Consider the following 22,702-nt stretch of genomic DNA (forward strand, 5'->3'; position numbering starts at 1 on the left):
ACTCGTAGCTGTAGTGTCCATTTTCCACGAATACGAAACTGTTTTGCATACTAGTTACTTTGGCATTGCATGCTAGCAATTGGCAGTGTCCCTACTTATATCGTGTTGGCATGCAATAGGGAAATGTACCTAGCACTAGCATTATTTGGCTCAGCTCTGTCCGGTTGTCTATATATCCATACGTATACCCACACACAAAGAAACACCGGCTTTTTGGGGTCATTTTGGAAGGTTGAAGGTTTGCCGTTTTTTGTTGTCATTTTTTTGCAACAATTTATGGCTGGGGCATGCCACTGAAAATGTATTTGAAACTTTAAATTTTCGACTTTAGCCTTTTAGGTAGAATTTTCATAGCATTCAAAATGACTGTAATTGCAATTAGTAGAAATAAAACCGTATCCTGTCCACCATGTCCATTCTCATTTACTTTATCTTTGCATCGACGTATTGAGTGTTCAATTATTTTTAATTGTGACTTGGTCAGGTACTCGCATAGATGAAGGATTACTTTATCATTATAGCTGAAGGAGTCGTGTGCAGGTTAAGAGGAATTTATATAAGAGGAACCGTCAATTATCCAATTTGATAGACAACAATGCAATAAATGCTATTAGTTTTCACTTAAAGCTGCCACGGCGGAGTAATTATTATTTGAATTGCGAAGGATTACGAATACGAACTAGGTGAAGGAAGGATTTAATTTAAAGACTTGACTGATTAATACTCTCCTTTCGACTGAATGCGAACAGTTTATATCAATTTATCATATAAAGTATTAAAAGTCAAAGCCCTTCTGGACCGTCAAGTCATAGCCATAGATATGTCGAAAGTTGTTGGCATTTTCAACATTCTAATTATTTAGTTAGTTTTGCCAATTATATTTATGTAAATAAATAAAGAGGGGCATCTGTTTACCATTGCTGTGTCTTGTTCGCTTTGTGGCCATTTCCATCATTCTAATTAAGTCCGTTTTGCATACTGAACACTCGTAATTTACAAAAGCCATCCGCAACGGATGTTTTTTCAAAATTCCAGCCAAGCGTCTCCTGGCGGAAAAGACAAAACGTAATTGTTCAAAAAGGGAAAACGAAAGGTTGGAGTGGAATGGATTCGTTTGGATTGAAGGAAGATGCAGATGGCGGCGAGAGAAGAAAATGAAAAAAAGAGTGTGCCAGGTATGGTATTTTGTTTTTAGTATCCTATGTAAAGCAAAGCACGTGGCCCACTGTGGTACGTGCAGAGGAAGCTCAAACCGGAGTGGCTTAAGTTCTTTTGGCTCGTTCTTCTTCTGCTTCTTCTTGGCCGTGTTTGGCTTTCATGTCTCGGTAATTGAATGCATAACTTTGACTTGTCTTTCTAGTTCTTTCGGTTCGACAATGCAGATGTCGAAACTTTATTTGCAACTGCATTGAATGGCTTGAAAAATGGGAAACTTGTACAATTTGTTACACGACCACTAGAAATAAAAACACATTTCGTAATTAACGTATATACGGCCCTCCCACTCCCACTCCCCCTCCCCCCACTCTCTCCGACCATTTACCACTTTAGGTCATTTCTAATCAGTTATATTGTACATATTAAAGTGCTGACCCGACCTGACCTACATATATTTTCGAAATGCGGGGGAGTTGGCTTTCCGTTTTGATTTCGTGATTTTCAAGGTTTTAAGCCGGTATTCCGGGTTTCTTGCAAGCATAACAAAACAAAAAACCATACACAGGATACGGATACCAAGTAGCAGCTAACGCAAAGCGAAAAAAAGCAACAAAAAAGGTTAACAAAAATCAATAGTGAGGGTCAAAACCTACCAACTTTCTATATGATGAAGGAATGAATGACGAAAAGCATGCTTCAAAGGCAAGGACCCCAAAGATGATGTCAGAAATATCAGCAAACTTCCTACACACACACACACACACACACACACACACACACACACACACACTTTTAGACAGAGCTTAAAAAAGTGGGTTAACTAAACTAAATGGTGGAAAAAGAATTGAAATATTTTAATTTTTGGCTGCAACAGTTGAAAAATTAAACTTATTCAAAACAAGATTCAACAGGCTAATTTTATTTATATAGGTACACTTGAAATTTAAAATGACTCCAATTTTGATATTCTTTAGTATTCTTTATTGATTGATCATATATACTTTCGCTTCAAAATTCTTTTCTCTTCAGTTTCAAAGCAGTTTTGGCTTGGTTTCTATTCAAATTTCGAAAGGGAGAAGACAAACTTATAACAAATTTGTTTTTATCTAAATCTAAATGGAATGTAAGGACTTTTAAAGATTACTTTGAGAAAATTGAAGGATAAACACTTTTAAATAGGTTGCTCCTATTAAAGAGTTAATACTTATCCGCTTTTCAGGCAATCATAAATTCTAAATCATTATATCAAGGACTAATAAAGATCATGTTGAGGCAATTAAAGTAAGGTTCTGGTGAAGTAGGGTGCTCCTTTTTGCGAGTTATCACTGTAGTTTTTAAATTCAAGATAGTTTCGATAATAATGCAATAGCACTCGTTTTCCCATACATCCAATCGAAGAGCTAATGAACTATTTGCATATATCATTGCATCGTTGCTACACACACACACGGACACACACACAAAAGAGCTCTCACTATCTCTTTGTCTCCCTCTCTCTCTTTGTAGCTTTTAGGTTCTATCTCTATCGCTCGTTTACATTAATTTTTGGACAGTGTAGCTCGTTCTCTTTCGCTGTGGTGAGAGTGGGACTGTGTGCAAACCGCGCAGCCTCCATGACAACAAAACGAATGCCATACAAAATGGCAAAAGGCAAAGGCAATGGCAATAGCAACGGCAAATCAGCTGATTTGGACAAACGGTTTCTTGTTTTGCTTTCAGCTCACATGCTGTCGGTGTCGGTGACGGCAACGGCACGGCGACGATGACGGTGACGCGCGCGCTTCTCAGTTGGCCAAAAAGGATTTCCGAGCTGCTGGCCTGAATCAGTTTCTAACGGAATTCCATGAAAGACGGAACGGCAATTGCTGAAGACGGAACGTAAAGTCGCAGAGCAAACAAAACGCAAAACACACGGCGTATACGTAATACTCTGCCGTTGCTGCTGCTGCTGCTTCTGCTGTTTGCTACAGCGGTTGCTCTTAGCGCGGCGTGCTATTTCGGAAGCGTCGATGTTTTGCCGTGGCTCTTATAGTTCTTGTTGGTATTGTTGTTGTTATTGCTGCTGCTGGTGGCAGTTGTCACCATACCATGAGAATATTGTGTGTGGCTTCTTTTAATGCCTTTTGCCGCTTTTTTTTCTTGTCTTATTTTTTTTTTTTGTGTTGTTTTTTATTGTTGCTGCTGCTGCCACAGACACTGACGAAATTTTGTGTTTATTTTACGTTATTTGTCCATGTCCTCTCATAAATGTTTGTGTGTGACTGTGTGCTCGTATATGAGTGTGTGCGTGTGTGCATCGCGTTATAAAGCATAATAATGCTGCAGCTTATCCCAAAGCATATATAGAATATATATACACATATATGTCAGATATACAAGTACTTATATACATGTATGTATATATGTGCATATGTATTTTTGTTCATTTCATTATACGTTTTTACTACTGGGCAATTTGTTAGTCTCATAACAAATTCCTATAATTAAATGAGGAACGCTTGGACAAGTGCATATACATATATATGTACACACAAATATACAAACAGCAGCAATAGCAACAACCGACAGCAAAGTGATATAAATCTATCTATGTATATATAAGTATAGACAAAATACATTTATAACATATACATATATATATATATATATATATATATATGTATATAAATACAGATGAAGATATATGCAAACATTCTTAATAAATGTTTCTCAAAACCAAAATCAACACCAAAAGCATACGAAAAGTAAAAACGTTTTCAGTTCAATTTGAAACACAAAACAAAAACAAAAAATAAACGAAAAATAAATAATACAAATATTCAGAGAAACACAATTCTTCTCAGAGTGTTGACAGGCTAAGGCCCATGAGACATGCAGCAAATTAATAATAGATGCTACAACAATATCGAATAATTGCCAATAGTTTGAAAAGAAAAACACAAACAATTGTAAGGTGAGTAACAAATATGTAAATTTGTATCATTTTTGTTTAGAACAACTCCATAAAGAAATTGCAATAACATAATGAAATTTATATATATTAAATATGTTATTAAAATAAAATTTAATGTTTCATGTTTCAATGTAATGAGAAGTGATTCAAAGTAAAGATAATTCAAAAACAACCAAGTACATATTATCAACAGATTAGACTTTGCTAAAGAATTTTTCAAATTGCAATGGCCATTCCATTATTATTATTATTGCTAAAACTAGTTGAGAATTTTAACTATATAGAGCAACACATTTCTGATAAAGTTCTTCTTTATATAGAATTAGGAGAAGCACTAAAATATGACACATAACAAAAAATATCACGCATACGACCCATTGTATAAAATTAACTGAAACCTTTTTCTGCATGATGAAACCTTTATTACTTACATGTTAAATAGATATAAAAATAAATAAAGTTCAACAATTTTTTAACACTTTCACTTATTGTTAGCAGTCAAATGTCTTTATAGTTAGCTCCCAATTGTTTTTTCCTTGCCTCTCTTTAATTCTGCGTTGAAGCAATTGATTGATTCACAATGTCCTTGCTGATGGGATGCATAACGACATATACGTGATAAAGTTTTGTAGTTCTCGTAAGACACTAAATGGCTTAATGGAAACTTATTTCGAATTTCTTCCCTTTTTGTTGTTGTTGTTTTTATAGTCTCTAAGAGTACATGAGAAAAATGGTTTTAATACAGCCATAAAAATGTTGCCAGCTTCAGGCTAAAGGATGAAACAAATATGTATACACTTTTTATGTAGACTTAACTTTGCCATAAGATCGAATATGTATGTATTTATGTATATTCGTTTGCCAAAAATCATCAGAGCCCATGGGAATAGAAGAGTTATGTGAAGTGGCAGCAAAAGTAAAATTTAATTGGTGGCAAATTTGAGCAAGTCTCATTTTATGTTCCTCAAATTACATCTCCTTTGCAATTAAATGATAATATTATGGACATTGACTATGGTTTTCTTTAGGCTTAAATATATAACTTTTTTTTTTCTTTCGCCATTTTGGTTGGCTTTCGAAATTGGACGTTAATTAACCATGGGGAATAAGAAAGGAAAGCTGCCAGTGGGCGGTTTGCTTTGCTTCACTTATTCTAATTATGCAAATGAAATGGGCAGAAGAAAAAAAACACACACACACACATACACACAAAATCATTATCACAGAGAGAAAGCAAAAAAAAAAAAAAAAATCCAAAAATAAAAAAGAAGAACAATTTGCATTGATTACAGACGCAAATATTTTTCAACACCTTATAAACTCATACGACATGTAGGCCACGTTTAGTCACTTCGTGTTAATTTTGAATCAAGAAAAAAAAAAAAAAATAAAATGAAGAAATTTCGCTTGAAAGGTAATAAACGATTTAAGAGATCTTTGCATTGCTCTTGAAACCTACTTCAACATTTTGAAATTAAGGCAATGCCATGGTAACTGAAAACCCATTCACACGGCCTCCTCCCCCCCATCGTCTGTGCTAACATAAAACATAATGCAAAATAAAAGTGAAAATCCAAAACACTGAAAGTGGCCTGTTTTGGCACCATTTCTTAAATACAAGCAAACATATATCCACATTTATACATATACATATATATATATATATATATGGATATATACATGTGTATTTACACATGCATACATGAATAATAAAAGTTGCTGGCAACAACAACAACTACAACAACAATAGGAACACAATAGAGGCGAAGCAACAAAGAAAACGCAAAGAACACACAATACAAAAAAAAAAAAACAAAAAAATCGTTTCATGCATGAAGTTGGGGCAACGACTCTTTCAATACCGTGTTGCATGTTACAAAGTTTCATTTAAATTTTATTACAAGAATTTACAAAAAAAATTACGTCATCCTTTACCAAGACATCTGCAAGGGTTCTTACAAACTGGCGACACCTAGCGTCATTTAATGTCACTCAGTTAATTGACAATTTCTACATGCATTTCGGCTTATTATTATATGCCCTTTCAACCCAACAGGTTACAGGGTAACCAAAATAAAAAAAAAAAACATACAAAAAATGCCCAAACACGGCAAACCCCAAGGAATTCGTGCGAAAAAATCTGAAAATTACCCGAATTGTAGGCGGAATAAACGAAATCAGGCAAATTACTAAAATCTTCAAGCCAGAGAGGGAGAGCTAGATGGAGGGAGCATGTAAGAAAGAGAGCGAGAGCTACAGTAAAAGAGATGGAATATGCAATAAAAATAAAATAAATAAAAAAAAAAAAAAAAAACAAAAATCATGTAAAAACCCAACCAAAATCAAATGGCAAAAGGTCAATGTAACTCAAAATGGTTGGTTGAATTTTTGATAAATGAAATTTACTCGAAAGGACGAAGATGAACGCATGTAAAATCCTTTTATGACAGCCATGAAAAACGAATAAAAGAAAACATACTCTAACACACACACACATCAACAAACACATAAACAAAATAGACTCGAGTGGGCATTGCTTTAGGGGGCATTAGAATACTTCACATAAATAAATGTGAGAGTCAATATTTTTGTGTGTGCCCCTCCCCCCTCCACCTGTCCCTGCACATTAATTTTATACGTTATACTTTCCTTTAAAATTGACAATTTAAATGCAATTTTTAATCAAAGTGATGCTTCTCGACCTAACATTTTGCTCCAAATAAATATCTTATCCTATTACAATCTAATCAGCGCAAGAAATGACCACAAAATTTTTAACTAGTTGGGAATCATAATTAATAATTAAATGAAAGAAAAATGACTAAGCTTCCCTTACCGAAGCTCGTGAAAACTAAAAGATCTTAACTAAGTCAGAGTAGAGAAGCTACCAGATACATATATACATACATTTATGTATAAACGAAATGATTGTGGCATTAAAATTCTTAAGCTGTAAATGAATTTCTACAAGAAAATGTGAAAAGAATTCTACTCTTGGGTGGCATAAAAAGCTGTTTCTCTTCTGTTGACATTACAGCTAAAAAGAATTATGAAATTAAATACGAAAGTAAGAGGATTTCTCTAATGAGATATACTAGAAACAGAATAGAGGGGGTGTTCACGCTCTCTCTCTCTCTCTATCTATCTATGTGTGCTAAATGAAAAGTTTCTTTACTCTTTGAGTCTAGCCAGGCTGAAATACTCACACACACACACACACAAGTATTTATCCCGCATATTTAATTATAATCAGATAAGAAAATTTTAAAGCTTCTTTCGTAAATCGATTAATTTAAGCAGTTTAAGGCACCATACGCCCACACTCCATTTACATTTTCAACCACCCATCACCCCATCTCATCCAGCCATCTACCAGCAGCAGGAGCTCCATAATTTTCACGCTTGATTTGTCAACCAAAACGTGGGCCATGGCAATGGAAAGCGGGCTACCCCAGAAATGGCGGCATTTGAGAAACCCAAAAAGCAACCCGCAGACTTTGGAAGTGTGTGTGTGTGTGTGCAGTGTGAAAAACACAAGTATTTCACAATATTGTAGCCGTTGGGTCCTGAATTGGGCTAAAAGAGCCTTTGGCAAATCACGTGAATAAATCAAAGCCATTGCCACCGCCAACGATTCTCTAGGAGTTCTTTCTCGCTCTCGGTCTCCCCCTCAGTCTCTTAAACGGCTCAGCATGGTGAGCCTAGAAAGTTGAAATGCTTCTTGGCCATATGGTTTGTTCAAAAACGCTGTCAATGCAGGTTTTCAATACCCTGCATCTGAAACATGCTTAAAGGGTATGCTACAGTCACCAAGAAGCAGTAAAAAGCGTTTTCATCAGGTTTCAGGTTTCGGCCGAGCTCCGTCAGTTTCTTCTTCTATCCGTCTTTCTGTATCAACAGTTTATGACCTAGAACCACCAAATTTATTATAAAGACTTCTTTGAGAGTTGACCGCTGGGTGCGCTAAAGTGCTGGTGGCATTCTTTCATTTGTAGGGAATCAAATATACATTGTATCTTATAAATTGAACGGTATTTGGAAGTCAGCGCAATATCTTACTTACTTTACCCTTTTTTTCGTTCACTTTTTAAAGATGTCAACTGCTCGGCGAGCTGCTCTCAACACCACGACGCCCAATTTCCTTTCGTTAATTTGTAATTTGGTTTCTACATATAAATGAAATTAAGTACCCATGTACAATATACTTATATATCGTATCGTATATACCTATCTCTATATAACCGTCTGACATCATTTCAAAGTCGTTAGCAAAGAACGCAAGTCGTCAGTGACTTAAAGCCGTAAACTGTGAAATTGAACGGTAAATTTTTATAGTCCCTACGTGATCAGGTGCTAATGATATACACAACACACATATACATACATAATGTATGTACATATACGTACAGGGTGCAAGTTGTATGTACTTGTATCTTCTTTTACCTGTGTCTCTCTACCTGTACGTGCCTGCCAATCAAATCGACTGCGTTGGCCGAACTCAATTAAAAGTGTAAGGAAACTAAATTACCTGTCAGTGAATATGAATTCACACAGTTTGGCTGACTGATGTGATGTGATAAGAATGTATATATGTATATGTATGTATCCATACGTATATGTATGTATGTGCATGTCTATGTAAGGATGTCAAAGGAATTGTCATCTACTTGAACAGCAGCCTAGGGGAGTTGCTTGTATTAACTTAATTAACATTTTGTTCTTCTTGATGGAAACTTTTCTTTTTTTGTTTGCAGAAGCGACTGCAGACAAATATAATCTACATACACACACACACACATATATAACTGTACAGATACTTATAAATTCCTGCAATAAATCCTCAGAGATGTTCGTTGAGAGAGCAATTCTCGCAAAAGGTGTGCCATGTATGAAGGAAAACGCAACTATCAAGGATAAAGTTAAACGATTTTCAAAATAGATTTCTTAGATGCAATGGCGTTGCAATTCGAAATGCTATTTCATAAGATTTGTAGAGTCTTACAAAAAGGATATATAGTTTCCAGTAATCCGATATGACTTGATCGAAATTTCTGTACATTATTTGCCATTAAAACCTCAATCAAAAACTGTGTATAATATACAGTTTTCAGATTCCACTATTAAATTGAAACTGACAGCTCTTAGTTATAAATTAATTTTTAAAGTATATCAATAATTGAATGAGCAAAAGCCTTTTAAAGTGAAAAATTTGATTAGACATTGTTTGCAAAAGAAAATGTGGCGCAGCTGAAAAGTAGGCAACAAAAATTGTCCATGGAGTATGGCATGAAAAAATGAAATATTTTTAAGTCGGTTTGATTAGGTTAATCCCATGAAAAAAAGATGATAAGAAGCTGCAGCTATTAGCTATATCAACATGACGAAATGGAAAAAGGTTCAAGGTTATGTTTGTGATGGATTTCCTGACTTTTTTTTTTTTTTGGTTGCTGCCTATGCGGAGCATCATCCCCCAGCCTTTCTTTCTTTTCGCTGGCAGGACATCAATTGGAAGCTCAAACTCTATTTATTTCAATTACCCACATCGTTGGGGTCAATTTCCGCTTGTCTTTGGGTTGCCATGGGGATGATGATGATGATGCTGATGCTGATGATAATGATGATGGCAATGATGCCTTGGGTCAGGACATAATGAGATTATCCGCCAGCACATTTACGGCCGGGAATACGTTATTTTTTCGTATTAATCCCACAACAAAAAGCAAAGCTAGGTCAGCCAGCATCGCCAGCTGCAATCTGCCCGTTTAACGGACATTGACGATAATAGGCCTTGTCCGCTGTCCGCTAAGGAATTGGACACTCACATGAAAGTCATCTCTATGCCTTCCTCTTTCTCTCTCTCTGGTCCTGTGCGTGTGTGTGTGTGTGTGTGGGCGGGCAACAAAAAAAAAATATGATTGCTGTTGGCTTGACTCAATTACGATAAATTGCATGTCACGGGGCTCTGTGTGACAATCAGCAAATTTGCCAGCTAAAATGCTCAACAAACAGTTGACTTGTCCCCATCTAAGGCAAGTGACGAAGTCTTCTACATTCTCTACCTCCACCATTCATCCACTCCTTCTCCTTGGCCTTCCCAGCTCCGTTTCTGCCGCATGCCGAAGGCAGCAATTAAGTTAATATTTACACTAGATGAAGTTTCAAGTCATGGCCATCATGAAAATGAATGGAAATAGAAAAAGACAATTCGAACTAATGCGTAACAGAAATTAAGCCAAATAAATTTATCTAACTTTAATCCATCCAAAGTTGTGTTCTTCAATCAATCATACTAAAAGTGACTTTCTATAGAATAGAACAGAGCAAATTTAATAGGATCAAAAATGTGTGAAGAAAAAAGAATCAATAATCTGACCAAATTAAATATTAAGTATACGACCTGTATCATTTCGATACATTTGCACATTGTGATAAATGATGTTGAATAAGAAAAATGGAAATTTAATTTTTCATATTAAGTATACGAGGTGGGTTCTCTCTAGAAAGTAGTAAGAAAAAAGTAAAAAAGTTTTGAAACAAGTTTTTAAATTTGAAAATGTTTTAACTATATATACATACATATTTCTTAATGTTAACTTTCTAAAAAGAGAAAAATACCTTTGATTAAATAGAAAAAATTGTTATCTAGAGTTTTAGTTTACTTTGATATATGTATGTATTACATATAAATATTTACTTTTGTTTTAAAATCTATGTGAATTTTGTTGTTGTTTGCTTTGTTGTCCCCCTCCGTGTATACACTTTTCACAAAGTTAAAGCCAATGAAAATTCATAAATTTTCATATATGAATATATGTATGTACATACATATATTGTATGGTGGGGCTATACAACTTTCTGACAGATTTTAAATTAGATTTTCGACAACAAAATTTTCAAGCTAGCATATGTATATTTCTATATACATTTATTTAAGTTGAACATAAACAATTTTCACTTTGCACAAATTGCATTTCGATAAAAGCTTTGAGCCCGCATTTAACTTTTCTCTTGTTTTATTGTTTTTGTGTTAACGAAATTTTCCTCTGTCGCTCTCTTTCTGTCTCTGTCTGTCTCTTTCCTGTGTAAAAAGTGCCAAAGTGGGTGATGACAAAGTGGTTGACGCGCCCAGCATCGCCTCTATCACCATCATCCTGACTTCCCAGTCCCAATTGCCATCGCTGGGACTCTTGCCCCCCTCCCAGCGACTCTAGAGAGCGCGGCGTATGGCAATTTTACGGACAGGCAAAAAAAAAAAAAAAGACACAGCAAAAGAAAGGTGAAGATAAGTGAATATATTTTGCAGGTAACTAAGCGAATTTTCACTTTGCTGTAAAATTATTATTGAGAGTAAGGGAAATGAACAATTTCGTTGTATGGAATAGTTGGGTGGGGTTGGACGGGTGAGGAAGTTAACTTTATTTTCTTTGCTTTTATTAAATTTGATTTACTTATTTGTGTGTGAAAAACTTTTTGCTTTTGGTTGTTTTTTTTTGTTTTCGCCGCATGCATCAACAATTTTCGTTAAAGAGCTTAAGCGCTTAATCAATATTACCTGATGCTTGCCTTTATATTTAGGTTTTGCTGTGCCTTAACCTCTTTTCAGTGGACCACCCTCCTCTCTCCTCACAGACCCTCAACCCCAATTTGAAAACATAAACCCAGAGCCCAGAACCCTATCCTCCGAAAGCCCCAATCCCCCCACATGCTACTACGGTGTGTCTTTGTGTTAGCATTTTAATTTCACACTTTGTGGTTCTTCACACTGATTCACAGTCGCAGTCTGAGTTGGTATCTGTGTTTAGGTGTGTGTGTGTGTGTGAGTGTGTGCGCGATTGTATGGGTGTGTTTGTGTTTATAGCTCAATTGCTAAAAATTGGTTTGTTTGTTTGGAGCCACTCGAGAGGATACTATTGACAGGGCAGGTCCTGGTCCTGGTCCTCGCCTGTCCTGTTCTATCCTATTCTAACCTATCCTGGTCGGACAGAGCCGAACAGACAACACAAAGGAACGAAGCCGAAGCCCTTTCACTGACATTCAACAAAATAGTGAAATGGCAACCGGTTCAACGGTTTTGTTAAGATTATTTTTCGCTTATTTTTTTTTTTTTTTGTTCCCATTTCTCCCCCTTTCTCTCACTATCTCTATCTCTATCTCTGTGTGCTATGCGCTTCTTCTTTTGCTGTTGAATAAAATTGTTTTACACTGATCCATTTAGAGGAAAAATGGCAATGTAGAAACTATGAAAGAGTACCATGAAAGAGCCATTGGATAGCCAGCCCACTGAATGATTGATACAGATACAGATTGAGATACATACAAACATAGAGAAAAGTCCGGGCTCATGTTGGTTAGTCGTGGGGGAGGATGAACTAAAAGTTTATCCAAGCAGAAACTATTAAGAACTTACCAGCAAAGTGAAACTCTAACGACTTCCCTCGCCTGCTGTTGTTGTTACAAGAATACATAAATACATGTATGTTTGGTATATATTATGTATATGAAATGTATATAAAATTAAGTAAATATACATATTATAGCTTCGCCTTTGTTATACCTTGTATTAAGCTTTATAGTTTGTACAAAATTTATGAGATATGAAAATCATGTATATATATTTTCCTTTCTTCATATAGTAGGCTTAGGCTCATCGACTGAGCAGTATATGAGAGCACTTTAGCGCACCTGGCGGCTGTTTTTGAAATCGTAGATAGATTCTAATGAAATTCATTGACACCTTACAAATTCTAGTATATCAAGGTTTTATACCATTTCAGTTTAAGTAAAAAGAGAATGAAAAAGCATGTCAACTTTGGTGAATCCAGCTTCTATAGTTTCTATATCTCAGGCACATTACACACCTTTTATAATTAGAGTTAAATTGCCCTTTTGGCTCTTCTACATATATCCTGTTTATCTTATGATTGCAGGGTATAAACATACATTTGGAATGTCTGTTTGTGACTGATGTATTCTGTTATTCATTTGACTATATAAATCCTTTACTGTCAGTCCAGAAATTTGCTTTGCTTTTCTCTCTCTCTCTCACTCTTTTTTGTCGTTTTTCTTTTGCATTTAAATAAATAAACATTCCCACATATAAGTATACATGTAAGGACTCCACTCTCCTGGAAATCTAACCAAATTGCGAGTTCAACACTTGAAGAAATGTCCATAAAGTGACTTGAATCAATCATGATTGAATCGTTATAGAAGAAGCTTTTATCTGATCAAATTTATATAGACATGGATACAGTAGGGGAATAGGATAAAAGTCCATAAAATTGGACAATGAGGCCGGAGAGAAATCATCTCTCCAAGGAGAATTCCATTTGGATTCCATTTCAATTTTTGACTCAATTATCTCGGCAAGCATACTTCAAGTATGTACTTATCATAATAAATGTTGGACTAATTATAATTTTTTTTGTCTTGTGTTTTGTGTGTTTTGTTTTATTTCAGATACAATAGAATGGCAATGGAATCTCTAAGGGATTTGATGGCATCTAGTTGAATGTCAATAGGAAACTTGCCAACACCGAAATGAATAAATTATATGACAACAAAATCAATTTGCATTAAAACCAGCCAGTAAACAAATCGTCAGAGCCCAGGGAAAGCCAGCACCCAATACAACCCAACTACCCACAGCCACCCAACCACCCGGGCCATTCACCCAGTCATCCAATCATCCATCTATCCATTTATTCAGTTTGCCCATCTAACGCACTTTCCGAGTGGCAGGGCGTATACGCAGGCAGACTGAGGTGGCGGAAGGTGGGCGAGTCTGGCAAATTATATTACCTTGTCAGGCGAGTGACATAAAGCAGAGACCACACACACACACGCACACTCGCACACACACACACATGTGGATCCGGATCTGGGCGGTGCGTTGTTGGTTTTGTGCTTGGAGCTGCAATTAAGCACTAAGGAGAAGGAGAAATCGAAGGCCAGACGAAGCGAGACGAGACGAGACTCTGGGCACGCGGGGACTTGGGTCAGGCGTTTTGGGTCTTGTGGGTGACCGCGAACCGCTGTCTCAGGTTACGCAAAACTGACAGCCTGACATTTTGACAACGCCAAGACCAGCAACAACAACGGAACAACAACAACATGTTGCGCAGCTGTGTCTGCCTGCGCAGCGATGGCGGCAGCAGCAGCGGCGGCAAGCGACGCAGCTCCTCCGTTGAAGACGCCTCATCGTGCCGGTCATCGGAAATAGAGCGTGTGGGTGCCAGCATGCAGACACTGGGACCAAATGGCCAACCGCATTCGGCCGGCGGACAAACAACGACGCGCGCCTCCAGTCTGCTGCAGTTGTTCCAAAGGAAAGGTTGGTGCAAACACTTCCGAAAACCGTTGCGTGGCATGAGCGCCTCTCGGGCCGAGAAGAGTGAGTATCACCACCATTCAACTGACTACAACTAAACCACACACTTGTCAAGTGTACAACCCTAATTCTTTCACCATCCTAACCTCCCTCTTCCTCCGCCCTCTTCACTTACCTTTATCTAATTTGTAAACCCTCGAAAACCCGCAAAAGTTAGCCGTAAAGCTTGTTACTTTGAAACCATTTGCAAATGAACAATATAAATGAAACAAACAATCCCAAAAATGGAGACTAAAGAAGATGCATTTATTTGCCCACATGTGAGCAAATGTTTATGGATACAACATAACGAAAAGCCAGAGAATTCATCATAAAGGATACATATTTATGTATGCCGAAATTTCAGTTACGCATTTCGATTCTAATTGATTCCTGGCATACCCATAATTATGATTGATTAACTTATGTTAAATGTCTATCACCTGTTTACCTACATCAAACACAGAAAGTTTAGTTCTTTTGCTGTTCGTGAATATGTCTAGTTAATAGACTACTTAAGCCATCAAGACAAATCAATTGGTCGTTAAACTAAAACCAAATCAATTCAATACGCAATCAGCACTTTACCCATTAGCATAGCAATCAAAGAATGGAATCACGCAACGTTGAATTCAATGGGAACAAGTTCGTTAACTAAAATTATCATATCTATTTGTAGGTACCAACAGTTTGTAACAGTAATAGTAATGGTAGGAGACTAGATAAAGATAGGGGAAGAGAATGGAAGAGAATGGGTGTCCGTCAAGTTTTATATACTGCCAAAAATTCAACACTTGCTCACAATAGTTGAAATGCAAATATATGCAGAAGCAAGAGAAGATTAATCAATTTGTGCCCAGAAAAAGAGCAAAACGAAAGAATATAAATGTAGCACACTTCAAGGAGCATTTTTGGTCATCTGCACTATGGGGAAATTGACGAAATCTGATGAAACCTTGTTGTCCCAATAACATAGATACAATATTTTTATTGCCCTAAAAAGTATGCTATAATATAAAGATTACTCCATTTCTTAAGCTACTTTTTCCATACAAAGGAAATTTTGACTTCTGAGAAAGTCCAATACTGAAATAATTTGAAAACAAATTTACAGCAAGGTCATCCTAGGATTTGGTCCTTTTCAAGATATTACAACAGTTTCAAATAGTTTTACTTAGCTATCTTTTACATTCATCTCATTGTCCAGATGGTTATTACACATGACTTTAAAAGCTCTCACGTTAAAGACTACAATGTGATTTATTGAGTTTTATCTAATGAATTCATTAACTTTTGAATATAGATTTAAATGTCAAAAAAATAGGTAAATTACCCATAAGCCACGTGCTTGACGATGATGATAATAATGATGACGATGGCGCTTGCGCTAACAGTATATTTATTGTAACAATTTGTCCTACTAGCCATTGCCAAATGGCCTTTTAAAATGATAGACTCCAGATAGAATTCCATGGGTGTAGATATGCCCATATTCTGCATGGCACAGTGGCAACTCAATTTGCTCGACAGGTTCAACCTTATCTTAAGTACTGGGTGTACTCAAAGAATTAAATGTAAACTGATAACAGATCCTGTTTCGGTTTTCTTGTGTTTTCCCCTCAGACTATACCCATGGTGCATAGGCAAAGGGCAAACCCGTAGTGGACTAACAGCAACTATTAGAACAAATAAAGAAACAAACAAATACACCCACCCAAACGCTAACTAAACACTCACATTAAGACAGAACTAGTCACGCAGACAAAACTGAAACCGCAAAACACAGCGCGGACATAGACGCAAGACAGAGAAAAAAAAAACAAAACTCTAGTCGACATGGCCGCCGCCATTTGGATAATTAGGGCGTTAGACTATGGAACAAAAATGGCACTCACCATTTAAAATTGATCAATTATTCAATTTTCATTCATTCAATTCGAAAGACACATATTTCTATTACAACTTTATCTTATCTTATTAACTTTTTAGCTTATATTTTTAATATTCCTTACTTTCGCAAAGTCTAATTAAATGAGGAAATGGAGGCTAAGTCAACCATTTTCGCCTAAAAAGAGTCTTGTTCTAAGAACTTTCTACCACTAAGGTCATTTAAATTGTTCAAGGCTCGTCCATGATGAATTTAAAGCATCTTGTGGTATGAAAAATTGTTAAATATTTGCCCCATTGCACCCACAGTGCCGTCTAATGTCTACGCTACGGAAAAATCGAAAAACCAAAACCATTAACCATAGAACCAACGAACGGCGAACCAAACGCAGTTGCATTGAGCCCTTCTAGGTCTAGTTAGGCGGCTAGTTTCCAGTGTACGGTAATAAATATAAGCAACGAAACAGCGAAAAAAAACTAACTCTTTATTGATTTGAAGAATTAGATAATGTTGCAAGATAGGCAGCCAGAAGAATTCTCCTTAATTTGTGTGTTTGTGTTTGTGAACAATGAAAAGACATCCGCAATGAGCAGTTGCGATAACAATTGCTAAAACACAAATCAAAGTGTTTACTTACTCTGATTACATTGTCATAAATTAATCATTATTTTTTTCTTCCATTTTTTTTTTTGTTGTATGAAAATTGAAATTTAAAGTGCAAGCAAGTCAAAGAAGAAAGAAAGAACAAGTATATCGCCCAAGAAAACCCATGAAGGGCTTATGCTGATCTAGCCTACAAAACCCAAAATCCTTTCAAAAGTATCCTATGGGTTTATTTTCCTTCATCATACCGAAGAGAAAAAAACCGGAAAAGAGAAGCCACATAGAAACAAGTTCGTAAAAGTCAACTTATTTCATATTAAATATACCCAAAGAATAACAGTTCAACAAAAAAATTTTTACTGCAATGTAAAATGTCATTAGGTCGATCCCAACCCTTCTACCTACAATTCTGTTTCTGTTTTCAGAAGAATAAAATTAGCATTAAAATGGATGAGAATGGCAAGTAACTAGAACCCATACGAAAATTCCCTTTCCTTTAGTTTGAAATTAAATTTCAGCTTACTTTGTTCCCATCAAACGCTGCCCTCCAACCCCACACCCCATCCCACCTATGTACATACATTCTAGTTGAAACCCAAAAACAAAAACCTTTTTCCAAATGGGTTGAGTATATATTTAATTTAAATTTATTCCAGCTATAAGAGCGGCTATATTAATTCAAAAATGGTATCGACGCCATCAGGCACATCGCGAAATGAAGAAACGTTGCAATTGGCAAATATTTCAAAATCTCGAATATGCCAGCGAACAGGACCAAGCTGAGGTAAGCACAAAATTTGTTTTGCTTTGTTTTTTTTTTTTTTTTTTTTAATTCTTTTTATAAAATGTAATAAGTATAAGGTAGTAGCTATATATAGTGGTTGGTTCATACACACACATACACGCAAATACACTCATGTGTTTGTATGAAGGTAAGGAGGTCACCATGTCGCGGCGACTGTGTATGCATTTGTAAAGTTTCGAAAGTCAATAATTGTCATCGTGGTTGAACGAAACTACGTTGTATGTTGTTTTGTGCATGTTTGAATCAACCATACAATTTGGTATTATTGAATGACCTATAATTTACAAGCCATTAATTAGTACATACTTTCTATGACCGGTTTTTAAATCTCCCAATATTTCTCCCTTCCTCACATTGTGGAATAGAATCTAAAATATTTTATAGGGTATAAAAAGATTGATATGCATCCCTATGTCTGTCCGTCTGTCTGTTTCTATGCAGAATAGTCTCTCAATTTTGTAAAAATAAGCGCCATCGAACCACTATAACATATAGAAATTATCAAAAACAAGATGTCACATCAAAAAAGTCAGAAGTGTGAATGATATAATACAAAACAAGGACTCAATTGAATGAAAGAGATCATTTTCGGTTTGCGACATACAAAAAGAATTATATTTAAAATAATATTTAATAGTATCTTAACTGAATATTTGATATTTTTTCATCGCCCAGCTATATAAATTCTTCAATGATCTGATAAAACATATGCCCCAAGCTGCTGGTACAAAAAATCAACATCATTCATCATCGATAAGTAAGTAATACGATTAACTAAAATAAATGCATTTTGATTGAAAATATACATTTTTTTGTTGAAACAAGCTTCAGTTTTGGAAGAACGCGATGAAATATTAGAAGAAGTTGGTGATGTTGTGCGCACCAAAATGGAATTGCCATTGAAAAAGAGTCACGTTGAATTCCTAATCGATGTCTTCCGCAAGAAGAGGGTATATATAATAAGATTAGTCTAATGATTGAGTTAAAGCCTTTTTTTTGTTTATTTTGGCAGGGTAATCGCCTGCAACCCCAATTGGTGGCAATGATATTACGTGAGGCAGCCAAATCATTAAAACAAATGCCAAATATTGTTATGGTATCGACAGCTGTATCCCTGCAGGTCACCGTCTGTGGTGATTTACATGGCAAACTAGATGATCTCTTGGTGGTACTGCACAAGGTAAACTAAGAATTGAATCTCTATATGTATCCAATGGAATTACTTTATGACTTTATACTTTATTTGTTAGAATGGTCTACCATCTGCTTCCAATCCATATGTTTTCAATGGCGATTTTGTGGACCGAGGCAAAAAAGGATTGGAGGTCTTACTATTACTATTATCTTTGTATTTGGCTTTTCCCAATGCGGTATTCTTGAATCGTGGCAATCATGAAGATAGCATAATGAATGCACGATACGGTTTCATACGCGAAGTCGAGGGAAAGTATCCAGTGAGTGTGATCCCAAGATTCATAGAGATACAAAAAGTTTGATACATAACTACCAATACTTGATTATAGCGCAATCATAAACGCCTGTTGAGGCTAATTGATGAGGTTTATCGTTGGCTTCCATTGGGTTCTGTGCTAAACAATCGTGTTCTCATTGTGCATGGTGGTTTTTCGGATAGCACAAGTCTGGATCTCATTAAAAGCATTGATAGAGGCAAAGTAAGTTTATCTAGCGGATTGTCTGAATATGTAATTAATATTAATCTTATATAAATCTGTTTAGTATGTGTCTATTTTGCGACCACCCATAACAGATGGCGAACCTTTAGATAAAACTGAATGGCAACAGGTGAAAATCTATTATTATCTTAACTTTACGGAATTTATATATATGTATATTCTTAGATCTTTGATATTATGTGGAGTGATCCACAAGCAGCCCAGGGTTGTGTCCCCAATACTCTACGTGGGGCTGGCTGTTGGTTTGGACCGGATACAACTGAATTATTTTTGAAACGTCATCGTCTAAGCTATGTCATACGATCCCATGAATGCAAACCAAATGGTCATGAGTTTATGCACGATAATAAGGTGAGTATCAATGAGAAGATAACTATATACATACATAGATAAATAATTATATATACTTTTGTCACCCTTCAGGTCATAACCATATTCTCGGCGTCTAACTACTATGCCATGGGTTCGAACAAAGGTGCTTATATGCGTCTTAATAATCAATTAAATCCGTATTTCGTTCAATACATATCGGCTGCATCACAGACAAAGAAACTATCATTCAGACAGCGTATGGGCATGGTGGAGAGTTCGGCTTTAAAGGAACTTGCTGTGCGCCTGCGCGAACATCGCGATGAATTGGAGACGGAGTTCAGGAAATATGATCCAGATGACACTGGCCTCATTTCGATAAGCAAATGGTGTTTTGTCATGGAAGAGATAACCAAATTGGGTCTACCCTGGCGATTATTGCGCGATAGACTGGCACCGGGTACAGATAATCAAAAAGTGAACTATATAACTACATTGGATCTGCTCGATACGGATGTGATTGTAAGTGGCCATAATGGCATACCTTGAATCTATATATACATATGTACATATGTATGTATCATTTCCCATTCGATAGTTGGAGGCAGAGGCCGATGGCACAACGGTTATGGATGCTCTCTATGCCAATAAGGCCAGTCTGGAGGCCATATTTAATATCATAGATGCTGATAATTCAGGTATAAGAATAAATGAAATTGTCTCTGGACTTACCCCCTCGTGACTTGTCATTTCTTTGTAGGTGAAATAACGTTGGATGAATTTGAGACGGCAATCGATCTGCTTGTTGCCCACATGCCTGGCGCCTATTCCAAGGAGGAGATGCTTGAGAAGTGTCGCATGATGGATCTCAATGGTGATGGTAAAGTGGATCTCAATGAGTTCCTCGAGGCATTTAGGCTAAGTGATATGCACAGGAAGCAGCAGCAGGAGGCCGATATGCGTAAACGTACAGCGACTAGAAGTAGTGTAAATCAACCACATTCAGAATCAGTTGCCGAGCTAGCAAATGCAATATCCAAAAATACCTTAGTTATTGAGCAGGATATTGATCCCACGGATTGCGAGGCAAAAGTGATTGATCCAAAGTAATTATTTTTAGTGCACTTTAACAAAAGAAAACTTACAAACTGATCGGATCAAGCGTGGCGGACCCGCGTGGCTTTTCCATTAGTGGTGCAAGAACATCGAAAATCGCACATCTCTATGACTATCGATGGTTCCGATAGTAACAAGACAGTGTGAATCGATAGTTATTGCTTCACTATTTTCCATATAAGTTATTTGTTATACTTATACAGATTGTATTAAGACATATTGATAATCTCTTTCTGGCTATGACAAATGGATTCCAAATGGAAAATCATCCAAAATGAAGTTGTATTTTCAAAAAAGAATCATCAGACGCAAGTATTTCTTTCTAGTATTAGCAAAATGTTTTAACTTCTATAATTGTTCCATTTCCAACAAAAAGTAAAAAAAGTCAACCATTTGGATCCAATTTCATACTGCCATTTTATACAAACAATTGTTTTTTTTTTTTTTTTTTGTGACCGTTTTCTTATGAAATCCACTTATCTAGAAAAAAAACCTTAAACAAAACTTTTTCTAACTATTTTTTTTTTTTTACACATACATCAACTAGTTGTACTTAATTACTAATATTATAATTACTATCAATATTTAGCTATTCTGAATATAAATGATGATCAAGTTACTCTAAGACATTTGGCATTAGACGATTCGTTTAGCAAGATCTCTGCAAAGTCAATATATATAAGTTTCTAAATGTCATTCCTGTCTGATTTTTTTCATATGAAATTTATAAATATGTAGACAAATTGAAAATAAACCATAACTCTAACTAAAGTACAAGAGATTATATAAATATATATACATATATATATTGAATGTTATTGTTAATTCCAAATAATAATAATAATAATAAAAAATGTATAACACAACATGCTTTATTATGCTTGCATACCTAAAAAATATTTAACCGAGGGATCAAAAATATACATATTTAAATCAATCTATATTATGGCATATTCGATTTTTAGCAAGCATTAAAACATTCTAATAAACTTTCATATATGTATGTATAACCAAATATCTATAGCTTTCTCTACTGAAAAAAAAGAAAAGAAGAAACAAAAAACCAAAGAAATAATTCCAAGAGCAAAAGATAATAGGCATTTTTGATAATATTAGCGATATTCTTGATCTGAATCAAGAGAAATATTTTACATCAACAATGAAAAACTCAAAAACCCAACATACTGGCTTATGTCTTAAATGTCTAAATCCATTTTAATATATATTTATACATATATACATATATACTACCCACTAATTTCATAATATTGTAAAAGGTGGTTTTTTCCAAAAATTTTAGATAATTATCTATTGCTTTAAACGTAATTTTGTACCTATATAAAACATAAACCAAACACAAAAAGCGCTTTGCAACAGGACCAAGGAAAACTAGTCAATCGGGCTAAAAATTCAACATAAAACTGTTAACGATCAAGAAATATTCATACAAATATTATACAATATTAAAATAAGTACAGTAGTATCTACATTTCGTTAACAAAAAAAAAAAAAAAACAAAACAAAAAAATAAATACCAATAATCAATTTCCTGTATGTAATATTTTTTTTTTTTTTTTTTTTGTTGCTGTACTCTAAGTCACTTTCAATAAGCGAAATATTTTTCTGAATTAATAAAAGTTTAAATACATATGTTGAATTAAATGGCGCGTGACTTGCGCATTGGCGATAGTTTTTGAACTTAACCCGCCTAAGGCAGAGGTTCCGATATTAACTCACGCAATCGTAGTTGTTATCGTTATCGAGCAAGCAAGGGGAAATTTGAGTTGATTCAAAATAAAGTAAAAAA

General features: G+C 35.5%; 1 protein-coding gene across 7 annotated transcripts; it reads left to right on the forward strand.

The window, feature by feature from the left end:
• Nucleotides 1-2,910: 2,910 nt before the first annotated feature.
• rdgC (retinal degeneration C) lies at nucleotides 2,911-22,557 on the forward strand. Of its 7 annotated transcripts, none has more exons than XM_068287062.1 (14): nucleotides 2,911-3,036; nucleotides 3,893-4,111; nucleotides 13,571-14,504; nucleotides 17,628-17,755; nucleotides 18,452-18,533; nucleotides 18,602-18,726; nucleotides 18,789-18,956; nucleotides 19,027-19,230; nucleotides 19,300-19,449; nucleotides 19,514-19,579; nucleotides 19,636-19,821; nucleotides 19,894-20,301; nucleotides 20,378-20,477; nucleotides 20,540-22,557. In XM_068287062.1, the coding sequence occupies exons 3-14, from the start codon at nucleotides 14,225-14,227 to the stop codon at nucleotides 20,887-20,889; spliced, it is 2,247 nt and encodes a 748-aa protein (XP_068143163.1). In that variant the 5' UTR covers nucleotides 2,911-3,036; nucleotides 3,893-4,111; nucleotides 13,571-14,224; the 3' UTR covers nucleotides 20,890-22,557. The 7 variants fall into 7 exon arrangements, with proteins under 7 accessions (XP_068143163.1, XP_068143164.1, XP_068143166.1 ...); XM_068287063.1 differs by lacking the exon at nucleotides 2,911-3,036 and adding an exon at nucleotides 3,092-3,195; XM_068287065.1 differs by lacking the exons at nucleotides 2,911-3,036; nucleotides 3,893-4,111; nucleotides 13,571-14,504 and adding exons at nucleotides 16,739-16,804; nucleotides 17,085-17,261; nucleotides 17,353-17,430.
• Nucleotides 22,558-22,702: the final 145 nt, after the last annotated feature.

Source organism: Drosophila tropicalis, unplaced genomic scaffold (assembly GCF_018151085.1).
Source record: "Drosophila tropicalis isolate 14030-0801.00 unplaced genomic scaffold, ASM1815108v1 contig_463, whole genome shotgun sequence".
Taxonomy (NCBI): Eukaryota; Metazoa; Arthropoda; class Insecta; order Diptera; family Drosophilidae; genus Drosophila; species Drosophila tropicalis.

Bases quoted from the DNA above. Each gene is read 5' to 3' on its own strand.
- rdgC (XM_068287062.1), top strand. From the start codon at position 14,225: ATGTTGCGCAGCTGTGTCTGCCTGCGCAGCGATGGCGGCAGCAGCAGC. The intron at 14,505-17,627 runs GTGAGTATCACC...AATTTATTCCAG, and splicing joins CGCCTCTCGGGCCGAGAAGA to CTATAAGAGCGGCTATATTA. The intron at 20,478-20,539 runs GTATAAGAATAA...ATTTCTTTGTAG, and splicing joins CATAGATGCTGATAATTCAG to GTGAAATAACGTTGGATGAA.